The sequence below is a fragment of the Topomyia yanbarensis genome, chromosome 3 (genome assembly GCF_030247195.1).
Source record: "Topomyia yanbarensis strain Yona2022 chromosome 3, ASM3024719v1, whole genome shotgun sequence".
Taxonomy (NCBI): Eukaryota; Metazoa; Arthropoda; class Insecta; order Diptera; family Culicidae; genus Topomyia; species Topomyia yanbarensis.
In genome coordinates, this window is record NC_080672.1 from 72,356,749 (window position 1) to 72,384,718 (window position 27,970).

The 27,970-nt window shown below is 39.7% G+C and overlaps 2 protein-coding genes across 5 annotated transcripts in view; one reads left to right on the forward strand and one right to left on the reverse strand.

Moving 5' to 3' along the window:
- The window catches only part of LOC131687649 (whirlin-like), a 622,772-nt gene that overhangs the window by 528,238 nt on the left and 66,564 nt on the right, over nucleotides 1–27,970 (forward strand). The gene's annotated exons all lie outside the window — the stretch shown is intronic.
- Nucleotides 11,336–16,800, reverse strand: LOC131687646 (uncharacterized). 4 transcript variants are annotated; one of them, XM_058971735.1, is made up of 3 exons: nucleotides 16,674–16,797; nucleotides 16,514–16,569; nucleotides 11,336–16,431 (listed from the first exon to the last, which is right to left on the reverse strand). In XM_058971735.1, exon 3 carries the CDS (start codon nucleotides 16,326–16,328, stop codon nucleotides 11,427–11,429), a length of 4,902 nt encoding a protein of 1,633 aa, XP_058827718.1. In that variant the 5' UTR covers nucleotides 16,329–16,431; nucleotides 16,514–16,569; nucleotides 16,674–16,797; the 3' UTR covers nucleotides 11,336–11,426. The 4 variants fall into 4 exon arrangements, with proteins under 4 accessions (XP_058827718.1, XP_058827720.1, XP_058827719.1 ...); XM_058971737.1 differs by lacking the exon at nucleotides 16,674–16,797 and having other exon boundaries at nucleotides 11,336–16,157; nucleotides 16,230–16,431; nucleotides 16,514–16,633; XM_058971736.1 differs by having other exon boundaries at nucleotides 16,533–16,800.

Sequence of the window (27,970 nt, forward strand, 5' to 3'; positions counted from 1 at the left end):
TTTTTGAATAAAAATAAAATATTCATCGATTCCTACACTCAAAAAATCGATTTTATAAATTTAAAGTCGATTTACAAAAAAAAACATCTTTAATTTGGATGAAATTTTGTTCCAAGATAAGTAATTAGGTTCTCTGCCTACCGTCAAAAATTCGAGTTGGGCACTTTCAAGCAAAAAAAGTTGAAAAAATCTTTTCCTTATCCAAACTGCCTTTTTTTCAGTGTATTTTTATCGATAGAACTAAACCAATGAAAGTCATAACCATATCAGAATCCAATTTCCCAACTGCTAGTTGCCTGATACATGCAAACAGGCCTTACAGCTGTCTAGTAACAACAGTTGTGAAGAGCTGTTCTAGTAAAATTATCATTATGGATCAATTGTATAAATCAAAGTTAAACAGTATCAAGTGCTGTGCAAAGATAAACAATACGAAGTGTAATCATAATAATTTCGGTCCGGAAAGCGCCATCTTGGATTTCAACATGGCGTCAGACATAAATTTCTGGCACCTACTCATCAAGACCATTCCGAAAATACCCAGTCAGTCCAGATTCAAGAATGTGAACTTTGGCCTCTGCACTCTGCACGCTGGATTATGAACACCAGGTTCTGGCCTCGAAATTCTCTGCTATGGACTCTGAGCTATGGTCTCTGGGGTCTTGATTCTGGACTCTGGGAATCCGAACTCTAGACTCTAGGCTCTGAAATCTGGACTCTGAACTTTGGAATCTGCGCTCGGGACTCTGGATTATGGACTCTTGGCTCTTCCCTCGGGACTCTGGATTCTGGTCTCTGGACTACGGACTCTGAGCTTCACTCTCATCGCTGAATGATGGACTCCTGGTGCTGGCCTCGAATTTCTGTACTATGCACTCTGGACTCTGAACCATCGGTTCTGGTATCTGGGGTCTTGATCCTTCACTCTGGACTCTGAACTTTACGCTCTGGATTCAGGACTGTGGGCTCTGGACACTGCGCTCTGAGCTCGGAAAACTAGGCTCAGTATTTTGGGTTGAGGACTCTGGTCTCTGGACTCTGGATCCAGGATTCTCGACTCTGTTCTCTGAACTCTGGACTCTGCATTCTTAACTCTGGATTCTGAACTCTCACCTCGAGATTTTGTTCTATGGACTCTGGACTGTAGACTGTCGTCTCTGAGCTGTGGGTTCGGGGTCTTGATAATGGACTTTGGAACCTGAAACTCTTGACTATGCACTCTGCACTCGGAACTCTGGATTCTGGATTCCGGACTCTGGGCTCTCTCCTCTGGACTCTGGGTTCTGGTCGCTGTGCTATGGCATCTAAACTCTGGATTATCGAATCTGAACTCTGGATTCTGGACTCAGAGCTCTGGAATCTGGACTCTAAACTCTGGTGTAACTATTTTGGGTTCTGTGGTCTGGATTATGTGCTGAGGACTCTGGGCTCAGTATTTTGGGATAAGAACTCTAGACTCTGGCTTCTGGTCTCTGGGCTCCGGACTCTAGGTTTTGGAATCTGGGCTCTGGCATCTGAACTCTGAACTCTGGGCTCTGAACTCTGCGCTCTGGATTATGTACTCTGCACTCGGAACTCTGGATTCTGGACTCTGAGCACTATCTTCGGAACTCAGGGTTCTGATCGCTGCGCTATGGACTTTGAACTCTGCATTCTCGACACAGAACTCTGGATTATGGATTAAATCGAACAACGCTGAAAGTACGCGAGGGTTAACTAGGCGATCCTCTGGCGACCAAGAAGTGTCTTGGCTGGTCAATCTACGGAAATACTGGGAATGGCGTTAATTCAGCAAACTACACCTTACATATCTGTGGTTGTCTAGGTGTACAGCTGACCAAGAGTTACACGATCTAGTTATGCATATTTGCACAGTCCAAAATGTGAGCGTGTCGCCAGACAAAGGCCCGGAGACGGAGGAAGATAAGCGCGCCCGCCAAATACTGGAAGGGGCGACCAGAAGGACTTCAAAGGAATTTTAGACTGGGCTGTCGTGGCGTAAGGACGGAGTGTAATTTCCCGATAGTTTTCTTACGGCCATGCCCCGCCTGAAATGTTTCGGGAGGAAAATGAATAAGGACCCTCAATTAAGAGAAAGCGTACAGTGCCAAATTGGTGAGTACCTGAATAGCAACTACATCCACGAAGTTACTTCCCGGGCGCAGCAGTCTAGCGACCCAGGAAAGGTATTCCGTTTAACACTGGGGGCAGTGAGAAACGCCAAGAAGCCTGGCAAAATCAGACTGCTGTGGGATGCCGCGGTGAAAGCCGGAGATGTTTCTCAAAGGGCCCGATCTACTAGCAGTACGCTGCTCTGCGACTTACGGGAGCGTTCGATAGCAGTTTGTGAAGATTTGAACCAACTGTTTCACCGGTTCAGAATACGCCATCAAGATGTACACTGCCAGCGCTTTCTTTACCGTAAACACCAATCGTTTCCGAGCTTTCCATGCCAAGCGCAGTACATTTAAAGAACCTGAATGCTAGAAAGCACGAAGTCGCTTTTACCCGGGCTGCGATGGCCGTACTGAGGAAACACTATGCAGAGGAGTATCTTGACAGTTTCGACACGGAAGAGGAGGCAATCAAGGTTGCTTTAGAAGTTTGGGAGATGCACACACGCGGAAGGTTCGAGATGAGGAATTGGCATTCGAACTCGAAAACCCTGCGGCAACAGGTCAGGTAGCCCAATTTACCACAAGGTTGTAAGCATCGATGCGGAGAGTGAAGTGGAAAGAGTGCTGGGTCTACTGTGGCTGCCGGAAAAAGATGTCCTGGCTTTCACAACTCAGCTGTGGTTAGAGGGAATCTCTTCGACGAAGCGAAATAGCTTGTGGAGTGTAGTTCGACTACTAAGGGCTGCTATCACACATTACCGTTCAAGGTCGAATAATTATACAAGACACTAAAGCGGAGTGGGATGACGAGGTCATCGAAACAATTCGGACGCGCTGGTAAAGATGGATCACACTGTTCAAATGTGTGGGCTGGATCAGACTCCAAAGGGCCTATTGAACTACACGTCTTCGCCGACGCCAGCGAGGAAACTTACGCGTGTACTGCTTACTTCCAGGCAGTGATAAACGGTAACGTATATGTCACGCTAGTTATGGCTACGGCAAAAGTGGCACCATTGAAGGCTCATGGATGCTAGGGACCAGACTGACAAATGAAGTGAGCGAATATCATACGTTTCCTATTTGTCGTCGAATAATGTGTACTGACTCAGAAACAACCCTGGCTTGGATTCAGTCCCAACACTGCCGTTACAGACAATTCGTAGCCTTCGGAGTAGGGTGGATCCTAAGCAAGACGGATGTAATCGAGTGGAGGTGACTCCCTTCACTACACAATGTAGCCGATAAAGCCGCCAAGTGGGGAAAAGGTTTCGGTACAGATTCCCATTCGCGTTGGTTTCGCGGTCCCGATCTCCTATACTTGCCGGAATCGGAATGGTCGAAAGGGACATCAAGGAAACTGCCAAAGACGGAGGAAGAGCGCCGGTCTTGCTCAATACACCGAGAGCTGATTGTCGATGACGTCATCGGAGCCAGAATCAGCCACCAGTGGCGGGTATTCCGAAGCAAGAGGCGCAGGAGTAATTGGAGAACACTATCAACAATCGGTTGGCCTACCGCCGCAATGCAGTGTCTTCTTCGCCGAGGCTTTCGCAATAAGAACAGCGCCAACTGCGTACCACACGTCCAGAGACCTGCTAATAATACCAGATTCGGCTAGCTGTCTTAGCAATCGAAGCTGGCACATCCCAGCACCCGTGGATCCAGGAGATTCAGAACATGCTTCGAAATCAAGCTGTGCTGGATTCCAAGTCATGCTGGTATTCATGGTAAAGAAGAGGCAGACCTACTCGCAGGAGAAACCTGGGACATTGCTTCACTGGATATAGCCGTTCCGGGCGCACACGCCGTTAATCGAACCAAAACAGCTATTCAAAATCAATGGTACCATCGGTGGTCAGCGTCCACGGCAATAAAGCTTCGTGAAGTAAATTTTGACACGATGAAGTGAACTGACCGCGAGAGTTGAACCGAGCAGCAAGTGCTTACCCGCAGTGGCGTAGTAGTAGAATATGTTCAACAAAAATAAGCTTAATATTTTACATGGAATTCTCAAAGTTTCATTTACCAAAGTTTTCTTGTGAGAATATTTCATTGTAGTGAAAATTGGTGACAGACCTTGACACCTACCGATCGGCTTGTTGTGGAAGCTAGGCCTACCACCAAGGACTACAACGAGTAGATCGCAACGAAGCAGGGAGCTAAATGGCTCCTGGTATCATGACAAAACTGGGAGCTTATTGGTTCATGAAACGAATATCGGTACCGAGAGAAATTCTGCCACATTCTGTAGTCCTTGAATGACGGTGAACATGGACTGGTGAGTGTGCGAGAAGTATTTCCATAGCGACCAGCAAGCGATTCGCTACCGTATCGGCCAATAGAACCCTGCTGCAGCATGGAGAAGGACAACCGGCAAGCTAAAGTGGAAGTCTTTAATAAAAACCTCTTTAATGAGTCAATTCGGTGTACAGTGGAATCAAGTACGTTGATGCGGCTGATCTAACAAGAAGGATTTTGACGACTTGTGACGTTCCAATGCCAAGAAAACTGGAGTCATGCAGTAGACGGCGTGCAGCTTACTGGTAAAATGAGTAGTTCAGTACGCTACACGCTGCTTATCATGGAGCCAGGAGGCGGACTCAGAGAGCAAGATCGGAGAGTGAGAGAGCAGCGCAATCGACGTTTCAAGAAGCTAAGAACATTTTAAAAAGCTTAACAAGCAAGTTTACCATAAGTAGCTGTGCTGAGAAGTAGACACCAATCCCTGGAAATCGCGTTCTGTGTCGTCACGACGAAGATGAGGGCCCGTCGACACCAGCTGAAATATGCCCGGGTAAGCTAAAGATAATCGTTGAGAGTCTCTTCCCGAAGCGCGATCCAACTACCTGGTTACCGAGACCGTACGGCGAAAAAGAAGGAGCAAACTCAGCCGAATGGTAAGCGACTAACGAAGAGTTCAAAGAAGCGTCGATGCGACTAAAATCAAAGAAAACCCCCGGTCCGGATGGAATACCAAACGTCAAAGTTGCGATCCTGGCATATCCGGACATGTTCAGGATGCTACTACAGAAGAAAACGTCGAGGAGGCACCGTAGTATGTGGTCCTTGAATGTCCGAGGTTTGAAGCGTCGTGCAGGGAGCTACTTAAAACGGGAGGACCGGGCATCAACTCGGATAATGTAGCCTACAGAATGACAAGCGACTTAAACACGTGGAACTCTTCCCGAAGTAATGCAGTAAGGTAAGGCCGGCGAGGAATCAGGAATCAGGAAAAATTGCTAAGCTTCCTCAAAGAAGTAAACTTATGTACCGATTTTGTTGGCTATTTTCGACAAATTTAAGACTAAGAGATACGAAAACAATGAAATTGAAAGATGGATAGGTATTCTAGAGCGAATCAGTTATAAACTTAGAAAGGAAAACTAGGACTAGGCAGGCTTATACGGACATGATCGAAAGAATCCTAGTTTTCCATTCTAAATTTATAATCGATTCGCTCTAGAATACCGATCCGTCTTTCAATTTCATTGCTTTCGTTTCTCCTAGTCTTAAATTTGCCGTAAATAGCCAACAAAATCGATACAGTAGAACTTAAAATATAGTATCATAAGAAGTAAACTTGCATAAACAAATTTGAAGGCAGAATTGTAAATTGTTATCTTAACATTGATGAAGTAGTCGTCAATAAACAACAACACCAACAACAACAGGATCAGATCCTGCAACAAGTTGAAGTCGAATTTGTCTGTTACGTTTGTATGACATGAATTAAGAATTCGCACAGAATTTTCTTCATAGGAAGGAAATCCGGTAATAGCTTTCTTCCAAAATCTACAAGCCATCGTGTTGAAGATTTCTCACATCTGTTCGCTCGCTGCATTTCGATTACGCATTCGTTTGGCACAGGCACGTAGCTAGAGGGGGGCTAGGGGGCTAACACCCACCCCCCGAAATGTTTTGAAAATAAATTTCAAAACCATTTTTATCAGAGACTTTACCCAGCAAACCACAAATCGTATATCAATGAAGGAAAAAGACTCGTTAAATTGACTACAAGAAATCCAAATCGTTTAGATAATCAATTTCAATCTGCCGTAGTATATTTGATATCGTGTATTGGAAGAAACGTAATTTTATAACGACATTTCGATCAGAATCACATTGATGTATAAATAACATCGTGTTCGATCGGCATTGGTCGTAGGGCGTTCACAACTTCCATTCATATAGCTACAAACATTTAAATTCATCAAAATCTTATTTTTGTTCTCAATCCATCGTATTGTATTTCAAACAGTGTCGGATTTATAGCTTTTCAAAGTTGTTTCTGTGTGAACGAATAGTCACTATACAACACAAGCTTATGTACGACTTCGATGTACATCACAATGACTTCAAAAAGTTAAATACGACTTAATATATCACAACATATAAGAAAAACGACTTCGCGAAATTACTTACGACTTATCCCATATCTCTGAAAAGATATTGCTGCATATATGGCGAATGTTTATCTGAATAGTATTTCTCTGCTTGAAGAAAGGATATGATTACGAAATATTGTCACACTTGTAATAATTAAAATAGTTCTGTGTATTATGTCCTGCTCTACAATTCAAACGTTGTAAGTTCGAATCCCACTAAAATCAATGAGATACTCTGTAAGGGTTGGTTTGGCATCAATTCGTTCAATCAGTATTTGTTTTTTCTCCCCAGACCCCGCTTTTTTACGTATTTTATTATGCTGGAGATGATTGATGTTCCCGATTACTGTTTACTGATCTTCTTTACCGACAAACCAGAGTTAATCGTATATAGTGTTCTTAAATCGTATACTAGTTATGGATGTCATATATAATGTGAAATTGTGTTGCTTATGCAATCGTAAATCTATTCCCTAGAATCGGTTTAATACTAATAATTATCGCGCTTAACGTGTATATTGTAATCAGAAATCGTCAATTTCAATAGCTATGTACGTATATCGCCTCCAGTTTGGTACGCATATGCCGCTTTTGTGCATTTAGTGCGACTTTATTGGTGGAATATAAAAACGTATTATTCAGCTGCAACTTGGATATACCCATCAAAAAGGCTGGCTGGGTAGCTTGTAGCTCGTTTGGTTTAAGATAAAGTTAGAAGATTGCTATTTCCAACAACCAAAATCAATGATCACGACATTCAGTGTGCTTTATGCTTCTGTCCCAGCCGGTGTGGAGCGAACGACAAATAAAGTTACTTTTATATTGTGTTCCTTGTCTGAAGAACAAAGAAAACTTCTACTATACTATGCCCTAGTAATCTGTCGAGATGAGTGAGTCGCAGAAGCAAGAAGTGGTGCACTGGCCAAATACTGTGGTTAGTCGTGATTCGCATAACACCGAGTATTTGTGATGAGGAATATTTTCCGAAGGTAAAAACCTTTATTGAGTTCTACCACCTCAGGTATTCTGCGCTCATAGCGTTCAGTAAATTGGATCACGCGAAATCATTGATTTTGAATGATATAAAGCCAATAAATTTTAATCGTTGTTTGTGACAAAGCTGTAATTAAGATCATCATATAAATGGACGGTGAGAGAATCAATGTTCGGTTACAAGCCGGATACCGCTAACTTGCAGATACATATCACATATGGGAGAAATGCAGTACAAAACATAATGCGATAGTACAATTACACATAGTATTCTCTGCACATATCAAAGGCAAACTAGTACGTTTCAGTTCTGTGAAAAAAACGTTACATTACGATTTATTTACCGCTGAACACAAACAATTACCAAATATGTGGCAAATGTTCAGGTAATATTGACAACAACAAAAGCTACGTCAATATCTCAAAATATACAGCCAGCACGATCATTGAATAAATTCACAATCATAAAGGCAACAAGCAAGCATGTTTGCGAACATAAAGGCAGCAACCACGATTATAACACGGAAGTGTTCAATAGCGAGATAGATATGAACGATCCCCTATACGCAGTTGGTGAGCAAAAAATATTTCCCTACTTCGTAAACAGGTATCTACGTGCAATCGTTTAGAGCTTGTGTCAGTTCTGTTGGACAACCAGTTAAAACTTATTTTATTATTTTTATTATTGGAAATAGATAGAACTAGATAACAGAACCACTGTTTCGATTGGCTAAAGCATTGAACCGAGTTCACTTATGAATTATTTGAAAAATAGTAGAAGAAGTTTAATGGACGACTGAGTACTAAAACTGTCCAAAAGTGAACGCATCATCGCAAGTGATTGTCCCGTTTAACAAAACTCAGATGTAATACTCGATATTGACAACTCTTTTTTAAATTTAAATGACAGGTTTTTGAATTGTACCCAATTTGAATTACTGTATTAGGTCCGTGCACTCTGTACTCTTAGTATAAATACTAGACATCACATTCAAGCGTACTAGGCAAAAAAAAAATTCAATTTACTGAGAACGATATAGCTGAGGCGACAGTTTTTACTTTCGCGTCATTTTAGCGCATCATCATTTTCATTGGCACTCAATTTCACTTTCATGCGAGGAATTCGTTCCGTTCATGCGAGTTGCGACTAAAATGTTGTGACTGGTTGAATCTATTAGTCCAATAATTTCGATTTTATGTCTTCAGTATATAGCAGTCTCACGATCTGTTTTTTATTCGTTTTGGACTAAGCTGAGAGATGATCAGAAATCACGGAGGAGGAAAAAAGAATCAGCTAATCTAAGGAGCCTCAGGAGCACCTCTTCTATCTTTTCTATGCACTCAGAACGAGTGCTTTCGGAATTTCGTTCTGATCCTCTCAATTCGGTTTGAATAAAACGGCATTTTCGAAAACATATTACGTCTTCGTTATCCGCACAATATTCAACGTTAGGTGGAACAACGTTAATTGAAATTGTTTCCTAAATTTTGGTAAAACAAACCTGTAATCAAAAAGCATTACAGCTTTCTTCAAGAAATCATGCATCTCTTCCAATCTTGACGATGATTGTAAAAAAAACTTGAGCTAATTAAAAACGAACCAATTACTGAGCAGAGTGTTTGAATTGACTTGGAAAGTGTAACTGCAAGTATCTTCGCATCACGAAAACTGCCACTGACAAAACTTGAATTTCGGTTCTCTTTCAAGTTCACGCAGGGATGTCAATTTTTTAAAGCTCTGGTTACATTTAACAAAATTTACGTAAATTGCAAGATAACAGTAAAGGGCGAACACGAAATTATTGCGACACCGAAAATGTCATGTTAATTTTAAATTTTTAAATTTTTAAATAAAAATAAAATAATGTTTAAAATCAATTCAAAATTTTAGAGTAGTTTTATACATATATTTACTTCAAAAATCAAAAGTAAAGTTAATCGATGGAGCCTTGAGTGTAAAATTGAACGCATTTTCGCTTGATGCCCTCCATCAAAGTCTTTACAGTGTCATCCGGTACCAGTTTCTCAATATTTTTCCCATTTTCTTAACATGTCCTTCTCGTCTTTGACTGTCTTCTTGCTCTTCCGAAGTTCCCGCTTCATCATTGCCCAGTACTGCTCCACCGGGCGCAGCTCCGGACAGTTTGGCGGATTCATGTCCTTTGGAACAAAATGGACAGAATTGGCCTCATACCACTCCAGGACACTTTTAGAATAGTGGCATGATGCCAAATCTAGCCAAAATAGCGGAGCTTCGTCGTGCTGCTGCAAGAACGGCAAAAGGCGCTTCTCGAGGCACTCAGATTTGTAGATCTCGCCATTTACTGTGTCCTTTGTCACGAAAGGCTCACTGCTCAGTCCGCAAGAGCAGATGGCCTGCCAAATGAGATATTTGGAGGCGAACTTCGACATTTTCTTCTTCTTAAATTTGTCGTCCACATAGAACTTGCTCTTGCCGGTGAAAAACTCCAACCCCGGAATTTGGTTAAAATCGGCTTTTATATACGTTTTGTCGTCAATCACACAGCAGCCATATTTTGTCAGCATCTTCTCGTAGAGCTTCCGTACCCGAGTTTTAGCCGTCGATTGTTGCCGCTCATCGCGGTTTGGGAAGTTCTGTACCTTGTATGTATGTAGTCCAGCTCTCTTCTTTGCATTCTGGACGTAGCTCTGCGACATGTCGATCTTTTTAGCCAAATCAAGGCTTGAGACGTTGGGATTTGCTTTAATCATCCGCTTGACTTTTCCCTCCGTCTTTTTGTTCTCCGGTCACGGTTTTCTTCCAGCTCCTTTGCCGTGGTCCAACGTCAACCGCTCCTGGAACCGCTTCAACACTCTGGAGACGGTTGAATGGTGAAGGTTCAACATTTTTCCCAACTGGCGGTGCGACAGGTCAGGAGATTCCAGGTGTTTGGAAAGAATTTGTTCTTTCGACTCGCGTTGGTTCACCTCCATTTTCGTTGAATCGAAAAACACGACTTCGAGTTTGACAGCATGTAAACAATACACATCAATGAGAAAGTGTGCAAAATTTGGTTGATTTTTACCCAATGGTAAAAAAGTCATGTCCTGTTAATGTGTCGCAATAATTTCGTGTTCGCCCTTTAATCAGGGGATTTCCTTTCGATTAGTGAACAGTCCTATAGTAGATAAAATTCCGGCTAGTTTAGTAAATTTATTCATTGAAACATCTCTTTTGTATTGTCCAAACATCCATGAATTCCGAAATGAAACCTGTAAGCTTCGTGTGCTCAAATATAATATTTGCTTAATCTAGGTAAATACAGCTATAGTTCTTATTTATTGTAGAGAAATCGGTAGTATTTTTGTACACCCTTTACATGTCAACAAACAAAATTACTGGTCTGTCTTCTGCCATAGTTTCAAGGATCTAATAGAATTGACTAGAAAAATAAGCCAGTCTAATGATATAAAAAGTATCTATTTCATAAATGAATAGGATCTGTGAAAAATCTGAAGACGAATTTCGACATTCTCTTGTATTTGTATTTAAATAATTGAGTCTTAATGAACTATACGAAAAAGAAATGACCTAAAAATGACATATTGTCTATTGCCTTAGTGTTGGAACTGTTTTCACTAAGAAATTTTCAAAATTACATTCAGTTTCAAGCGACTATCTCAAGTCACCAGAATTAACACATTTATGCAATAAGTTTTAAGCCCCTCCCGAAACAAAATCCTGGCTGCGGGCCTGGTTTGGCAGTATGATACAAAGATCTCATCGATGTCTCTCTCGATAAACTGTCGACAGCTCGACGCCAATGGTCGCATTCACTTGTGATCCCACCACGAGAATTAAACAAAAACAAAAAATTTAAAAAAAGACAACTTTATTTCTGTTTAAATGTACTGAAAAATATAAAAAATAACTCAATAATATTGTTTTTAGAATCTTTGCATCGACCTAAGCGGGCAAAGGCCCTTGTTCAATCAAATCCGGCACAATCAAATCCCTCAAATATTGCATCGTAGTGTCGTGGGCAGCAGCTTCGGCGGCGATAGCTTTTGCGGTAGTTTTACCGTCCTGAAGAGTTATTTTGCTTCTAGCTTCGTGTAGTGTTTGGTACGTATTATCGCCTTTCACCTTCCAAACGCGGTCAGCTTTTAAATCGCCGTCACAAACAATCAGCTCATAGCTGCCCTTATTGTCCTTACGAGCAGTTCGTCCCTTGATCTGGGTTTCTTCTTTAACATCCACTGAGAAGAACGTCTGGATAACGTGAATGCCACCGTTTCTCTCGACGCTAACGCTGGACTTGTAGTCGATTCCACGTCCCATGCCACGAGTTGCTAGCGTGACCGTTCGGGCGACGCCTGCCTCGTTGATGCAAAGCTGTCTCCGCTCGGGATCGGTGTTTTCCGTCAGCACAGTCAATCGATCGAAGCGACCGGAATACTTGAGCTTGAACTCGTTCAGCTCGACGTCGGTTTTGAAGAAAATGAGCGCAGCTCGACTTGCTGCTACGACCTCCTGAGTTCGATGGGCGATTCGTTCCAACCAGGCATTCTTCGTCCGTAGATGACAGAAGCCACTGGTACTGTTGAACAGCAAGTTTGAACAACCGAAGAACGTCGGCAGCACGATCATGTTGGTGATACTGTAAAGATCTCTCATGGCGTCCTTTTCGGGATCGCTTAGGGCAGTTATTGTTCCGGAAACTCCCAGGATGAGCGGGTAGTTCTTCGGCAACATTGCGTATGACAGCGAACCGCAGTCAATGTTCAGGTAGCCGTAATTGAGTTCTCCGGCGATCTGCGAGCAGAAGTTGGATCCCTTTAGTCGGAAGTAGTGGAACACGTTTAGATAACCTGCTTTTTTGTGGTTTGTGTACTCTTCTCGATACTTGTAGGTGATTGTGTTCCGTGCACTAAGCCTAAAGTCGGAGCACTCGGAAACCGGGCTTTGGTGAACTTTGATGGCGCACTGTAGCATTTGCTGTAAATGTTCAGCGAAAAGAGTACGGTTGGTGTAGCCTTTGCGTGTTAACCGTGAATTAAAAGGAACAAGAAGAGTATACCGGTCTGCAGCATTCAAAAATTCGGCGAAAGCTTCCGAGTTTACAAATGATTTGATGAAACGTTCGATACGGTCAGTTAGTGTTGGGATGTCGTAGCATTGTTGGCAAACGGCCTTCCAAATTTCTACCTGAATTCGTCCCAATCCGGTGATAAGTGGGTTTGCTACAGGAGCGTAATTGTTTCCGTAGAAATCTCGAGAGAAAAATACATCTACTTCGTCCATCAATAGAACAGATTTTTTTAAATCCACAGCACTATTGCTCGAGCGCACATGTGAACCTTCTAGCAATAGATCGGTTACTAACTCTCTCAAGCCCTTTTTTTCGCCATTCACCACTGGAGTTAATACTGCATTTGCCATATCCTCAAATGTACCATAGATTATATCCCGCTCGACACCAAAATAGACGAAGTATTCTTGGAAATCCAGTTGATCCCTAGTTACCAGACCTCGGTTGTAGCAAACGATGCGGATGTTGTGACCTGTCAGTGCCAGTAACGCTGCAGTTAACCCAAGAATCAAAGATTTGCCCTGACCGGTTAGCACTTGAGCCAGCTTATTCGTTACTCCATTGTACTTTTTATCAACACTCAGTAGTTTCAAAATACAAAGAACCTGTATGCAGTGTGGACTGAGATACTTTCCCGTGATGAAAACATCCTTCGAACTTGATATGGACCAAACTGCAGCCAGTCCTGCTAGAATCTTCGGTACTTTTTCCATCTTAAAATATTGGGACCATTCGTTGACGTGAATTTTTTCGGTGTATGCCTTCACCTCCTCAACAATCTTCCGTATGCTTTCCTTGTCTTCCTTTCCCACAGACATCATCATGTGCTCTTGAAAGCATACCAAATAGCGTTGATACGCATCTCGCAACATTCGATCGTCCTGGGTATCGTTGAGCTCACGGTACAGTTCCAACGCCCTCGTGATGTCCATTTCGTTCTGTTTACGAATGTACCAGAACGATTCCCGAATGAGGTTGGCGCGGTTGGTGAAGTTCGCCAGTGAGTTGCAGTGGTCCATTAGATTGCAAAACGGCTTCACACTTTCGTCGTAAAATTGGTCAAATGAAACGTAGTCCGATTGCTCGTCCAAATAGAGCAGGGATATTCTGACGGCGGAGATTAGCTCGATGGCCGATGATAGCTGCTCAGATGATGTTAGGCGCTCTCCGGATCCCCAGCATTCCCTTTGCAGTTGAAGTTTAATTTGAGACACGAGTGTAGCTATGATGTCGATGACGTAGTGCTTGGGAACGGTTTCAATGTTCATCATTGGTGGAGCGCACTTTGCAAATCGATGTGGATTGATGACTCGATAAGTTTTCGAATCTGTGGTAGACCACCGATTGTCGACCAGTTCGATCAAATCCAGCATCTCGATAGCACGCATCACTGTTTCTGTGCAGGTGCTTTTGATGAACCAGTCGATCGGTAGGCCATCTAAATCGACCAATAAATCATAATACGCCCGTAAAAATCTCACGAGCTCATCGATCGTAACATCTTTGTGCAAAGCGTCCATCGCCAGATTGGTTAGATTATCTTTGAGAGCGTACATTTCCGGTATGTCCATTTTAGCTGTCAATTTTGCAAGAATTGTACTCCCATATCTCCAAAAGCTGCTGAAAATTTCCATCAGATCACGGAAATGGTTCATTGATGAGCTTCGTTCAACTACCAGGGAATTGACGATTTCCAGTTGTCTACGTAGCACTTGTCTGTCTAACGACGAGTCACTTGCTCCTTGTACAGATGAGATCGTTTGAACGATGAAACGGATCGTATTGTGAGTAACGACGCGCACCGTTTCCAGCTGATCATGATCCACGCTACAGATATGATGGAGATAATTCTTGATAATATCGTCGAACATGTGCAGCTCGGTGCCGTCATCCTCGAGGACACGCGAAACCACATCGTCCAACATACAACACCAGACGTAAAGTTCATCCGCTATACCTAGAGGATTGGTTCTTCCGTAAATCTTCGGTCTCATCGATATATTATCTTGCAACAGTTTCATCGTATACGGGAACGATTTCGGTTGTTTACCCTGACTTGGGTCGAAATAATGCAATAGTTTGAAAACAAACCGATACTCATTCTCCAAGCACTTCGTAATGCTGTCTTCCGATTTCCACGCGATATTTTCGATAGGATACCACCCTGTTGTATTGCTCACAATCAGCTGCTCTATTGTATTGCTTGATTTGCTCCTAATTTCCAAAATGATCTCCTCCAAACTTTTGCACAGAAAGAAGTAAATTTGGTTAGTCGCCGAGCCTGTTTTCCCATTTACTTTGATCTGACGAATCCATCGGTCAGCTAGATCCTCCAAAGGCTTCTGGAAAACGACGGCATCCTGAAAATGTGCAATATTCGCATACAGATTCACATCATTGATAGTAATGAGAATAATTTGTTCCGGAGATAGATTCTGCAATTTGTCCTGCAGAAAGGGGGGAGCTTTATTCTCCAAAAATTGTCTATGCTTTGGTGCACTGTCTTTAGTGATTTGAGCCCATTCGTCACACAGTTTTTTTGTCGAATCATCCATCTGCAGCCCGAAACAAGCCAATTTCTTATCTCTCTTGTACGTTCTAATATCCAAACTTCGTACCTCTTCTGCTAATTTTTTCAGCCCACTGGAAATACGGTGATTGTTCATGATTTCTTGGCACAAATTTCTGCACGTAAATTTTTCACCTTTATTAAATTTATCTACGAGTAACAGTAGCTGACTATAGTCAACAGTTTCCTCATACCCGTCGGTTATTTCGGTCATAATTTTTCTGATGGTGCCGATCAACTTCTCGCACGATTCACTTAATTGGGTTCTCAACCCACATTGAATCACTTTAATGATTCGAAGGCCTTCCTGCAAGATTTTTTTTGCACTTTTATCTTCTAGGCTACCATGTAAACCATGAGAGCCAATCATGGAAACAGTGGCCACAAAGTTATTTTCAGTCACCATCAAACTGCCTTCGTCGTGCAGTACAATCCTCAAACCTTCATGAGTGAAACAGTAAGAAAATCCCAATTGAGCAGTATCCTTGAATATTCGTTTATTCAGCTTTATGTGCCCATTGTTTTCAGAATTGCTCCCCGGTATAAATGAAGCTACGTAATTCAAAGCTCTCTTGTATCTGGGTTTTTTGTTTGGCTCATCTTCCCAGTACTCTGTAGCCTCTTTTCCAATGTCAAGATTTGCTACTTCAGTACCCATGAAATCAACCGACTGGTTTCTGGCATTCTGATCAGGATCAACCAGCACACCAACATGTTTCTGTAGCCTTACTTTAACACACTCGCCTTGCGATTCATCGGCTCTGCTGTACATTACAAAGGCATCGGATTGCGATTCCACCAGATTATTGATGAAGTTAGTTTGTTTAACCGGTTCTGTGTCACCGGTAACACGACTACTGCACGGCGCATCCATTTCCCCAGCTCGAACGTTACTATCGCCGGAATCAGATGAATGTGTTATACTGTCGCATCTAACGATGGACCCCGATTCCAGCTGGGAACTGCAACCCGGTTGTGGTTCTGATGAATTCTTTCTCCCAGCAGCATCCAAATCATTCCAGACTGGTTGATATGTCTGGGGAGAATGCACACTTTCTGTAGAGTCCAAATCATCATCCTCCGGTTCGATTGACGATTCATTACATACCGCTTCGGAAGACTGTGCTATATCGGTGGCGTCCGAGAACTCATCCTCCGAATTGGCTACACTTTGTACGTCGGTTTTGATATCATAAACTGGAGCCATTTTACTTGCGGCCGATCAATAAGAAAGTAACCAATCAGGGAAAAGATGGCCTACTGCGTAATTTTTTTTTGTTCCTCAATTTACGGGGTCGACATCAGAGCATCTGAAAATTGAAACCAGATAAGATTTCGTGATGACAAATTCTATAAGGAGTGGTTCGTTCCACCGATAGAAATTCAACTTACAAAATGCAAAACTACTCACAAATTCCTGCTCAGTATAACATTTCCAACTACAGGTCCTAAAAGAAAATATTTTCCAATCACTTCATAACTCACACTGTGCACAATAAGAACCAGCAGAGATACCATACGCACACTTGGATCTTGCTTAGAGACACTTTACCGCTGCCTATAATAAAAGTTCTCCTTGCGTTGGCGTTTATATCTAATGATGTTTTGCTTTCTTTTGTGTACCCTCCACAAACTCTACCTAGAGATTAAAAACAGCCATTACCAAGATGAATAGGTAGTGCAAACTAAAAAGACTAGAAAAAACAAAGAGACGACATGTTCCGTTTGCAATTCGGAATCAGGTACAACCCGATCAAACTCATTCTGGAACTGGTTCGGATTTCTGAATGGAGTCTGTATGGATTCCATATCAAATGCAACAACCGATTCTGAGTTGGAATCGGTTGTTACATTTGATTTGGAATCCATGACTCCATTCATAAATCCGAACCGGTTCCGGAATGAGTTTAACTGGGAAGCTGAATTGGAAATCCAAACTTAACATAGCGTCTCTTTGTTATTCTCTTATTCAAGTCTCTTTAATACAAACAACACATTCACATCATTCACATATGTTGCGGGCGCTGCCCATTTCTCTGGGTATGAAGCAAAAAACGCCGTGTTACATCAAGCGGCACTTTCCGAGTTTCTGCTCGACCGGAATAACGTTCGGTGTGCTCTTTGTTTACTTGGCTGATCAGCTGTTCGCGGGTTTTCCAAAGAACAGCTGATCAGCCTAGTTGAACAAAAAGCGCAGCAAATGTCATTCCGATAGAGCTGCACGCTTATCCTCAGTTACTCATTGCAACTAAAACGCTTTTACTCAAAAATGGGTAAAATTTGTTTGATAGTTCAATATGATGTCTGATCGAAGTAGGTCATCTCCTTCCGACATCGGTACGACATCATTCCGACTACTCTCACCTACTTTTAATCATTTTTGACAAGGTACGGTTTTTGTCAGAAACGCGTCAAATCTAATCGTTTGTGAAAAAACCGTACCTTGTCAAAAATGAGTAAAAGTAGGTGAGAGTAGTCGGAATGATGTCGTACCGATGTCGAATGGAGATGACCTACTTCGATCAGACATCATATTGAACTATCAAACAAATTTTACCCATTTTTGAGTAAAAGCGTTTTAGTTTAAATGAGTAGCTGAGGATAAGCGTGCGGGGCTCGGAAAGTACCGCTACGTAACACAGCATATTTTGCTTCATAGGCTGTTGTTTACCTCCGAGGGTAGAGTTTATTGATCGCTAAGACCAAAGACGATGTTTTAAATATAAAGACACGCGGAGAGAAAAACGGTGACTTTGGGTGCACGGTTTACCTAGAGCACTCTAGTTAGAGTGTGGCCAAGAGGACATGACGTATCCAAACGAACATGAAATGTGACGTATTTCTATTGTGTATACGTCAAATTCCATGTTCGTTTGGATACGTCATGGCCTCTTGGCCACACTCTAACTAGAGTGCTCTAGGTTTACCAAGTTATTTTGTCTGCTAGTTGTGGCAACCAGGTGTTTGTGTAAACAGCGAGTGACTTGTTGTTTTAATGAATGCTTGACGAATTTCTTTTGAGAATTATTTCGCAGAATACTCAATCAATAGCAATATTGTTTCATAGTTGGCACTTTGCTGATGCCACTAAAAATTAATATTCATCACGAATATCACGATAATAAGAGAAAACTAGGCGTGAAGTTTATAATGTTCAGATTTGCATCTACCAGTTTTATGAAATGAGGCACTATACAATCAATGGCTTTGTAGTAATGTTTAAAATGTGTTTTGATTTACTCGTACTTTATTTGTATTATAAAAGTTATTTAGTATGTATGTATATAAAGTTTATACTCGTATGTAAGCATAACTACATGCATTTGTTTTTATTTCAATACGAATACTCCCCACGAGTTACTTCTTAAATCCGCCATATTTGTTTACATTGCTCGTTTGGAACCGTTGTTTTGGGTTTGATTGAAACTTATGGCTTCAATCTTCTCTGGCTAAGACCAAACGAAACAACTGGCTTCTTATGTTTGCATGAGGGTGACATAACGTCATATTATCATAGTAGAAAAGCTCTAGAAAGAGAACTGCGGAGAGAAAAACAGTATTTTTGGCAACGTATGCCCCAGCGTTGTATGGCATCACGTCCAATGTTATACGTATAGGCCAAAGAGAATAGGGAAAGAGACGAATAGTGTGAAGCCAAAAATACCTTATTAAGCAGACCAATCGTGCAATGTAAATAAACATTACTCATGCCTGAGTTGGAGGAGATAAGTATTGTACATCTATTAAAAAAGAAATTTCAATTTTTGTCAGAATTTGGTTCAATCGTGTCTGTGAGGTGCATTCTAGAGTATACACGCAGAAAAATGGATTGTAAAAACAACAATATTCTGGTTAGAGCTTAACAATAAATATTATTATCTTAGGGCTAATCATATTAATTACTTGATTCAATTCGTAATATTGTTAATTCTACAATATTTTCTGGTTTGCACTTTTCCTGATTCCAATCACATTATCGATTGAATCAACAATGTTATTGTTGAATTGAATACCGCTGTATTATTGATTCTGCAAAGATGTGCATTAAATTCAATAATGTATTTTTGTTGGAACAACAATAATTTAATTACATCGATTGTATATGGTTATTGACATTTATTTTTTGTATTGTTTTAAAAGTAAAAGAAATTATTAAAAATTGCAAAAATGTATTTTCCAAATCAATTATTATCTATATTTACATGACTGTTACAACATCTGAAGTACAATTTGTTTCCTAATGTGTGCAAATTTATTGCTTGTATTTTGGTTATATCTATATTGCATACGGCTTGCATTTTGCTTGTTTTAAAAACTTCAAAAGACTGCAAATGATGATTGAACTTTCTGCAGGTAATCTTATTGCAAATTAAAATTAATTGATTTTGATCATTTAATATTATGTTATCTATTTCAAAGATTCTAATATGATCAAATTGACTTAAATAAAATACTGTTCCTTTAGTGAAAAGTGTACCACAGAAAATAAAACTATTCAAGTATTTTACTGAATCGTAAGACATTGATAAGTTTTCTTTTTCTATCAAGTTTTCATGATCGGTATTGAGTGGTACGAGTGTCATTTTCAATTTACTAACATCGATCAAGGACGGAATGAACAATTCATTCAGAACGCTATAAGCAAACTTATAACCAAGCTTAATGCCTAACGATTTACAAAGACTAATCTTGTTATTATTAACCCTGCAGTACTGTTTCGCGTCTCTATGCTTCGCTTCTCCTCGCATCGCCCATTGATGTCGAGGTGTTCCAGATTCTACTAAAAACGATGCATAGTGAACCAAATTATGGTGTTTTGGTTTCAAGCAATCTTCGAATAATTTTTGATACTGTGTGTGATGAAGATCAACTATTTCTTTTAATGTTGAAATGATACTTAATGGTATTTCACGTAGCATCAAAATGTGACATATTTTCAAAAGGTTGCAAAAATATATCCAAGCTTTATCATTTTCTGGTATTCTGTCTCCAATGATTAATGGTAAAAAGTTAACTATAGTTTTGACTTCGCTTGCAGTCATTTTAATTTTACTTTTTGATAAATTACCATCTGAAATATTATTAGGAATATTTGAGGAATTAAGGTTACCAAATCGAAAAAGATTTTTTCTGTTGTTAAATTGAGTTAAATTAAAATATTTTTTTGTATATACGAAATAGTTTAAGCAATGACCAAGTCCATAAATACATACACCCTCCCACAAGTCGTGCATAAGGTCGAAATATACATTCCGAACGACATGGAATGACGGGATTCTATTGAAAATACTACACTGTTTAATCCTAGTCATTGATACATCTTGTAGCTCGAGATCTGATTCATAGCTTGCTATTGTACGAAAGGTATTTGGGTATTCAATTGTATCGGTCTCGCGCTGAAAACGATCTCTTTTGCACCTACGACAATAGTAGTTTGCACGGACACTTTCTACTAAATCTAGTATGCCGGATAATCCTAAGTTGTCTCCTGTTATAAATCCTACCATAAAGTGAACTAGAACATTCTTTTCTTCAAATGTTATCTTCAATCCATCGACCTCTAATTCTATCAACACATCAATTAAATTAGTGAACAGCTCTTCATTGTCATGTGATTTTCTGTCCGCCGATAACACGTACCCAGCCACAAAAATATTCGCGAGTTTGGATAATATATATCCAGGTAAACATGGAACATAATAGTAGATTCCACATATTGACGTGGTCGATGCATGTGGTGAAACAGTGTCGCCAGTGGTGAAATCATCGAAAAACAAGTTAATAGGGATGACAGTTTTCGAAGATAACTCAGCTGTCCGGCTTTTCCAAATGTTGCCATCTATTAAGCTTCGAATGCATCCGTCCCTTGACGGTACCAGATTATTTAAAATTGTACGAAATACGTTCGGAGATTCTAAGTGCTTTCGTAATTGGAATTTTATTGGCATTAGGATTCCTAAAAATATTGATGAATCCTCAAATCATTTAAATTAAAATAAAATATTTACCTGTGATAGGATCGTTATCCATATGATGATCATGCTTCATAACACTCGGTTGTAGTTCATTACTGATAATGAACTCTCTGGCATCGACATACAAGTCGTTCTGTTTCAATGCCTGCATAAATTTGTACTCAGTTTCAAGGAATATGTAGTTATGCAGTACGTTATCTGTCAACTGTTTCCCTTCTTTAGATAACAATCCGGTGTTGTGAAGTGAGTTCAATATGTCATCAATAGGACCAAATATTTTGGAGCGAATATCACGTTGAATTTCAAAAACTGTGGTTCGTGGCAATGAGTTTATGTTCAACCATTTCAAAGTTAATCCTAGAGATAACCCGTCCAATCTGTGTGCGATGTTATCTATATCGATTGTACGGAAAGGAATATTCTTTATATTCTCATCCACAGGCGTTTCCTCTTCGATTGCTATTGTTCTATTGATATTTGAATCTGAAGAACTGGATTGATGATTAATATCTTTATATGGATTGGACTGCATGTTTGCAATATTTCGATGACTATCTTGAAGGAAATGTTTTTTGTAATGTCGGATAAAGGATGACCGTAGATTAAAACTTCTTGTGCAATTATCGATGTTGCAACGAAATTTTGATAATGGTTGGTGGAATCTATTTAGATGATCGTATAATCTTTCGTGCATTGACGACACCCACAGACACTTGTCCACTATGCATTTGATCATGATGTTTGAGTTTTACTTCTAATCGCTATACGCAAAGCTTCCAAGTGCGGCTGATCAATATCAAAATTATAAAGGCATCCAGCTAGTAAAGTCCACACTGCGAATGATTGAGCAGGAAATCGATATTGTATGCTTTAAAAAGTTTGATACAAATATCCAAGGCCTTCAAGAAGTTCGGTAACTTGTATGATACACACTCATGCCAAAGCGTGAAGGCTATTGGGTTATCATGTCCGTGTACGATAATTATTGGAGTAGATGAGAGACCTTTACTATGCCAACTATTGAGCAATTTCGAAAGTGCTGAATCCAGTTGAGCAAAATCATTGATGTGCAGAAAAATACTCTCTTTTGTTTCCAGAACTGATGGCTTCCAACGTTTTTTACCAGCTAGCCCAATCACACGTGTACATGGCAATAGATGCGCTAATAGTGAAATTATCGCTACGTTACGAGCATCTAAACGGAAAACGGTACAATTTGTTTATCTTTTTTTTTGTTCGATTTTATTATCACTCACCTGAGGATTCCAGTGATTTAACTGTTGAGAGCAAAGTTTTTCCTTCTGAGTCCGATATTTCCGCGTCTAATATTGGAAACAGGCCATCGATAAAATATTTCCAGCTATCAAACAAATCGATTGTTTTGTCCGGATATTTCTGTTCAAAATCAAGTTGAACTAGCTGATATCCTTGATGGTTATTTAAAATAGGATACTCGGACAGAACCGCGTTACACGTTGGGTTCTTCAAGCAGGATAGTTCATGCAATCTAATGACGCTCGACTGCTTCCATTTGTTTTTAATATCTTCTCATTCGTCTTGGTTATGTTTAAACCATTCTTTAATTTTGGCGTACTCGCTTTCTGTAACACCGTGGATCAGATTAGTTTACACTGTGCTGTTTGTTATAAAACATGTAGTATTTACCTTGTTCTTTAGAGATACCAGGTTTCTCTTGAAATACAGACGATGGCCCAGCAATATCAGTTGATGGAAAAGGTTGAGATATACATTTATAATTTATATTGCGATCAAACAAACGTCCTCTGGCCACCCGCCGAACCTTGATCTTTTTACCCGAACTGTCCTTGACACTAGCAGGTTGGTACCATGAGTCCTAAAACGAAACGATAGTATGAAGATAAGTATGAAGGGATTCAGTGTGGATTCCAGCTCAGATGCAACAACCGATTCCGAAACCGAGTAAGTCGTAACGGGTGTTGCATTTGAGATGGAATCCACTCTGGCATCCGAACCGGTTCCGGAATGAGTTTTACTGGGTTATTTCTAAATCTCAACAAACATATGAATAGGGCGTAAAAGCCAACTGTCAAAATTCCCCAGTAAAGTTTAATCGGAAAATGGGCCGGAAATGATTTGAATCGGTTGTCACTGGAGCCGGAATACTAACAACCCAGTTAAACTCATTCCGGAACCGGTTCGGATTTCTGAATGGAGTCATTATGGATTCCAAATCAAATGCAACAACCGATTCCGATTCAGATTCGGTTGTTGCATTTGATTTGGAATCCATACTGATTCCATTCAGGATTCCGAATCAAATTCCGAATGGTTTGACCGGGTAGAAGCAGACAGCATTCCTGCTCATTTTCCGATTGAATTTACTGGGTTACTTTGAGAGGAAATTCCGGACAAACTTCTACTCGGTTTTTGCATTTAAGGTGGCATGCATACGAAAAACAAACCTTAATTGTCCTTCAATTTACCTGTGGCTCATTAGGAAATAATCCATGCAGTTCTTTTGCTCTTGTAAACAGTTCCGATGGCGTAAGTTTTCCGAATCGGTCAACAAATTCATCAACGACCAAATGTGTTATAGCTCTTTTGTCGCTTCTTGTGATGAATGTTGACTCTTGGTACCGCTGGAGTAGAGCCTTGCCCTTTCCAGAAGAATTTAGTAAATACTCTGCTGTGCAGCGTTCCCGCGTAACATCAAGTTTAACTTCTGGGGGAGCTTGCGGATGTTGTGTGCAATCACAACCAGTCACAGGAGGGAGACCCTACGTTAACCCTTAAATGCGCAATGTTGTTTTAAAACAACATCCTGAAAATCGTCTAAAAATTATTGTATTAACGTGATATAGCTGTTAGACGATTTTCACAAAATTCTAAAAAAATTGATTTGCGCCTTTAAGGGTTAATAGAAAATCGAGTTTAGCTTTTATAAAAATACAACCAGACTATTATTACCTGACACTTGCGCCATCTATTTAACCCGGAAATACACTTCGTTCGTTCCGACAGCGGAGCTGGGATCAATTCTTCCAACTCCTTCCGCTCGACTATCTTCAATGTTTCGATATTGTATTGTTGTTCTGAAAAAATAAATTGAATACTACATCAAATACAATCTAAATTTTCTAAATATTATCACTTACGGATAAAATTTTCAAACTGTCAATCCAACAGTCTCCAACAACTGGGCAATTTCCAGTTCTTCACTGTTCAGTTCTTCTACTTCAATCTCAACAGTTTCCTCTTTTGGCGAAGTCATAGTGGGAATTTTCAATATTCCAAAATGGCGGGTTCACATGCGTAGGATTTACACACATAAAAAATAATACACGTTCACGCGTTACACTATTAAACCATATTAAGTATAAATATTGTTGAAATAAAAATAATATTGTTAATTCAAAAAGAAAACAATGTCAATGTAATATTTTTTTTATTTGATTCAGCAATAAGTTGTCAATTGAAGTCAATTTTTTTTTGTTGGTTCAATAGTAGGTTGTCGATTGAAATCAAAAATATTTTTTGTTGGTTTAACCATTCAAAATTTCGCTGCGTGTATGTATGAGTAAAAACAAGCTTTAGAATTATTTCATCTCTTTGTTTCGAAATGCGCATCGTTTGATAAACAAATCCAACGATCGACATACGGTTTGTTTTCAAAATATAATAGGAGACATTTAAAGTGCTGCCTGTGGAAGCGGTTGCCAAAATTCGTGTTGAAATCATCATAAAGGGAGTGTTGCCGTTTTGACTGATTTTCACTCTTCGTCTCTTTCCCTATTCTCTTTGGTATAGACAATGTTCGATTGGATTCGTTTTTTGACAGCAAAACCCGAATCCAATCGATTCAAAATGGAGTCTCCGCAGTTCTCTTTCTAGAGTCTTTCTATATCGTAGTCAACATAAGAAATTAGCTTGTAACAAAATGAATGAAATTCGTTCTAAATATGAACGAAGAGCACTTTGGTCGGCATCAAATCAAAGAAAGTGTGCATTATTTCCCTTTGATTACTGCTTCTGCTGTTTGTTAATAACATTTAAAGCGATTTCATCGTTGTCAAACTTAGAGTCTGTGGTATTATAGAGTTCCGCTTCCGTACAGAGGAATGTGCAACACTGTATAAAATGATACCTATTTCTTTGTTCCAGGCACTCACATGGCGTTGTCGATTGACCCCGAAACTGAGTCAGGTTCTAACCCTAACCGCTGTCAGTTCATACATTTTGACAGTAGTTGAGGCTAGAAACTAACTCAGTTCCGCTTCAAGCAAAAACGACAACAGTTTGTGCTGTGACTTGGAGCAGAGTTGCCATTTATGCAGATTTATCTGTATTATACAGATTTTTAATCACAGATACAGACTTGATACAGAATACAGATTTAATACAGATTTTCAATACACTACAAATTATTACAGATTTTGTGAAATTCCAATTGACAACGTTTTTTGGCGGACCCATGATGCAGCCGTTTAATACTTGAATTGAAGCGATAGGGGTTACAGCACCTCTATTGGAGGAAGGTAGGAAGCTTAGTGTAAAAGTGTATATGTGTGTGTGTATCACTATCGGAAGTACCACCTTCACCTGCAAGTGGCGATGCTGATACCCACTAAGAACGGTTGGTTTCAAAATCGTCCAATGAAGGACGTTCGTTGGACCAATTTGGACAACGTCCAAATTGTTAAGATGGCAATCACTGCACTCTCTGCTCCCACTTTCTGTACTGTGCTGCTGTGCGATTTGAGCTGTCACCCGACAGTGTGCTTTTTTCAAATCGGTGTAAAACGTAAAACTGAATACACGTGTTTATTTTCAACCCGAGTTGTACGTTTTTCTCTCTTCCTGGCTCATCCGAACCTCTTTACAACTAACCATTCAACAAACGTCCATTGTTGAACCCGTGTTGAACGATTTTGAAACAATTTCTTGGACGTCTCAGTGGGTACTGTCTCCAGATTCTAGACAGAGTGGCCAGTCTTCTTAATAAAAAAAATTAATAAATTAATAAATAAATTAAAACGAATTGAAGTGAAAATCTACTGTTTCAGGGCTTACTGCACTTTATTTATAATACTCTTCCATGTAATTTATTGTACATTGCTACAAAAAAGTTTAATAAACTGAACAAAGTGTCTTGTTTAGTCGATTGAAATATTTTGCCATAATATTATTTTTATCAATACTAATACTTTTCTTCCATGTTCTTCGAAAGAAGAATGTTCGTTTACTTTGCACGATACGTAACCACCGGACTGTTCGATTGGTAGATTTGGCTTCGCTCTGTGCAAACCTTTAAATATAAACAAGACCTTTAGTTAAACTGACTCCCATCGATCGGTGGAAAAACCTAAGACAAGACATGACAATAGGGGGTGTTTTGTTCCAATTTTACGTCAGATTGTTCCAATCTCCTGATTGGTTGATTCTGACTTTTTGCACCGTGCGGTATGTTACTGCTGGGATAGTGAAATGATGTTTGGCAGTGTTGCTATATTTATAAGAAAATATTGTCATTACTTTTGACAAATAAAATTAATATTTTTAAAAGAGTAAAAATGATTCAATTTAACATAAATTATGTGGCAAAGTAGAACAAGTGTCTACCACACATTTGCCGTGTACATGGTTGACTAACTTCAACCAAAATAAGACAGCAACCAAGCCATTATATTTTTTTCAGAAAATGGCTTCATCAAACCGTAGGGGAGACTGAGGAGACTTGATCCCCGGGGAGACTTGATCCCATCATTGTAACTCAAAGGGATATCAGAATACATTAATCGAATATACTAGAAAGTTGCGTAGTTTTATCTAAACATAAATTTCTTTTACATAGAAAAAAAGAAATTGGACATGTGTAACCGAACTTTTACCGATAAAAAAAATGTCAGAGAAACTGAGGAAGAATTATTTTCTAAACTTTCAAACTTTTATACAATTGATAAAATCACCCACTACATACTATACTTTTGCATACAGAATTACAGGAGAATGTCAATTATATGAATACGTTATGATAGAGTTGATTTTTTTGTTCACTTGATCCCTTCAAATTCATGGAGATTTGATCCCCTTCGCCATGCTTCATACACACCGCTGAAAATAACCAAATTCACACCAGTACAATTGAAGTCATTGTTGTCATAAAATAACAAAAAAAAATGCCAAAAATGAACGCCTTGACGTAACTGTAATTGTTTACTACAGTATACGTAGCAACCATGCATCCCGCATATGACGTTCCTCAACCATAATAAAGACAACGTTCAAAGAATTGCACGGAGATTTGTGGAATTCGTAAAAAAATCAGGTGAGAGATGCGTAATATGTAATAACAAAAATAACAATATCTAATCAGATGGCAGACGCTGTTCTAACCAAAGGCTTCAGATGGGTAGGGTTATAACAGAAACAAGGTAAAAATAGGCATATTACCCTATATGCTCTTTTGAACAATTGTTGAAAAAGGAATCAAGTGTCCCCAAATTAGGAATCGATTCTCCACTAATCTAAGAATTTTTCATTTTTTTTGTTGTTTTACAGAAATGCACATAGCTCATGTCCAGTGTAATATTTCTATGTAATTTTTATGATTATCAGTCATCCCTATAAACAATATAAAACTACAAAAAATACATAGTTTATGTATCATTCCACGGAGTTGGATTGAAAAATAAAAAAGGGGATCAAGTCTCCTCAGTCTACTAAACACCCATGACATGGAAAAACGGTGTCCTTCAACAATATAGTGGATTTAAGATACACACAGGCATACCATAAATTCACAAGAATTCATTTTCATTAATAAAAATAGCAACACTGTTCGAAAGATTTCGACAGGCTGAAAACTGCTGTCAAACTGTTTGTTTGAAGCCAG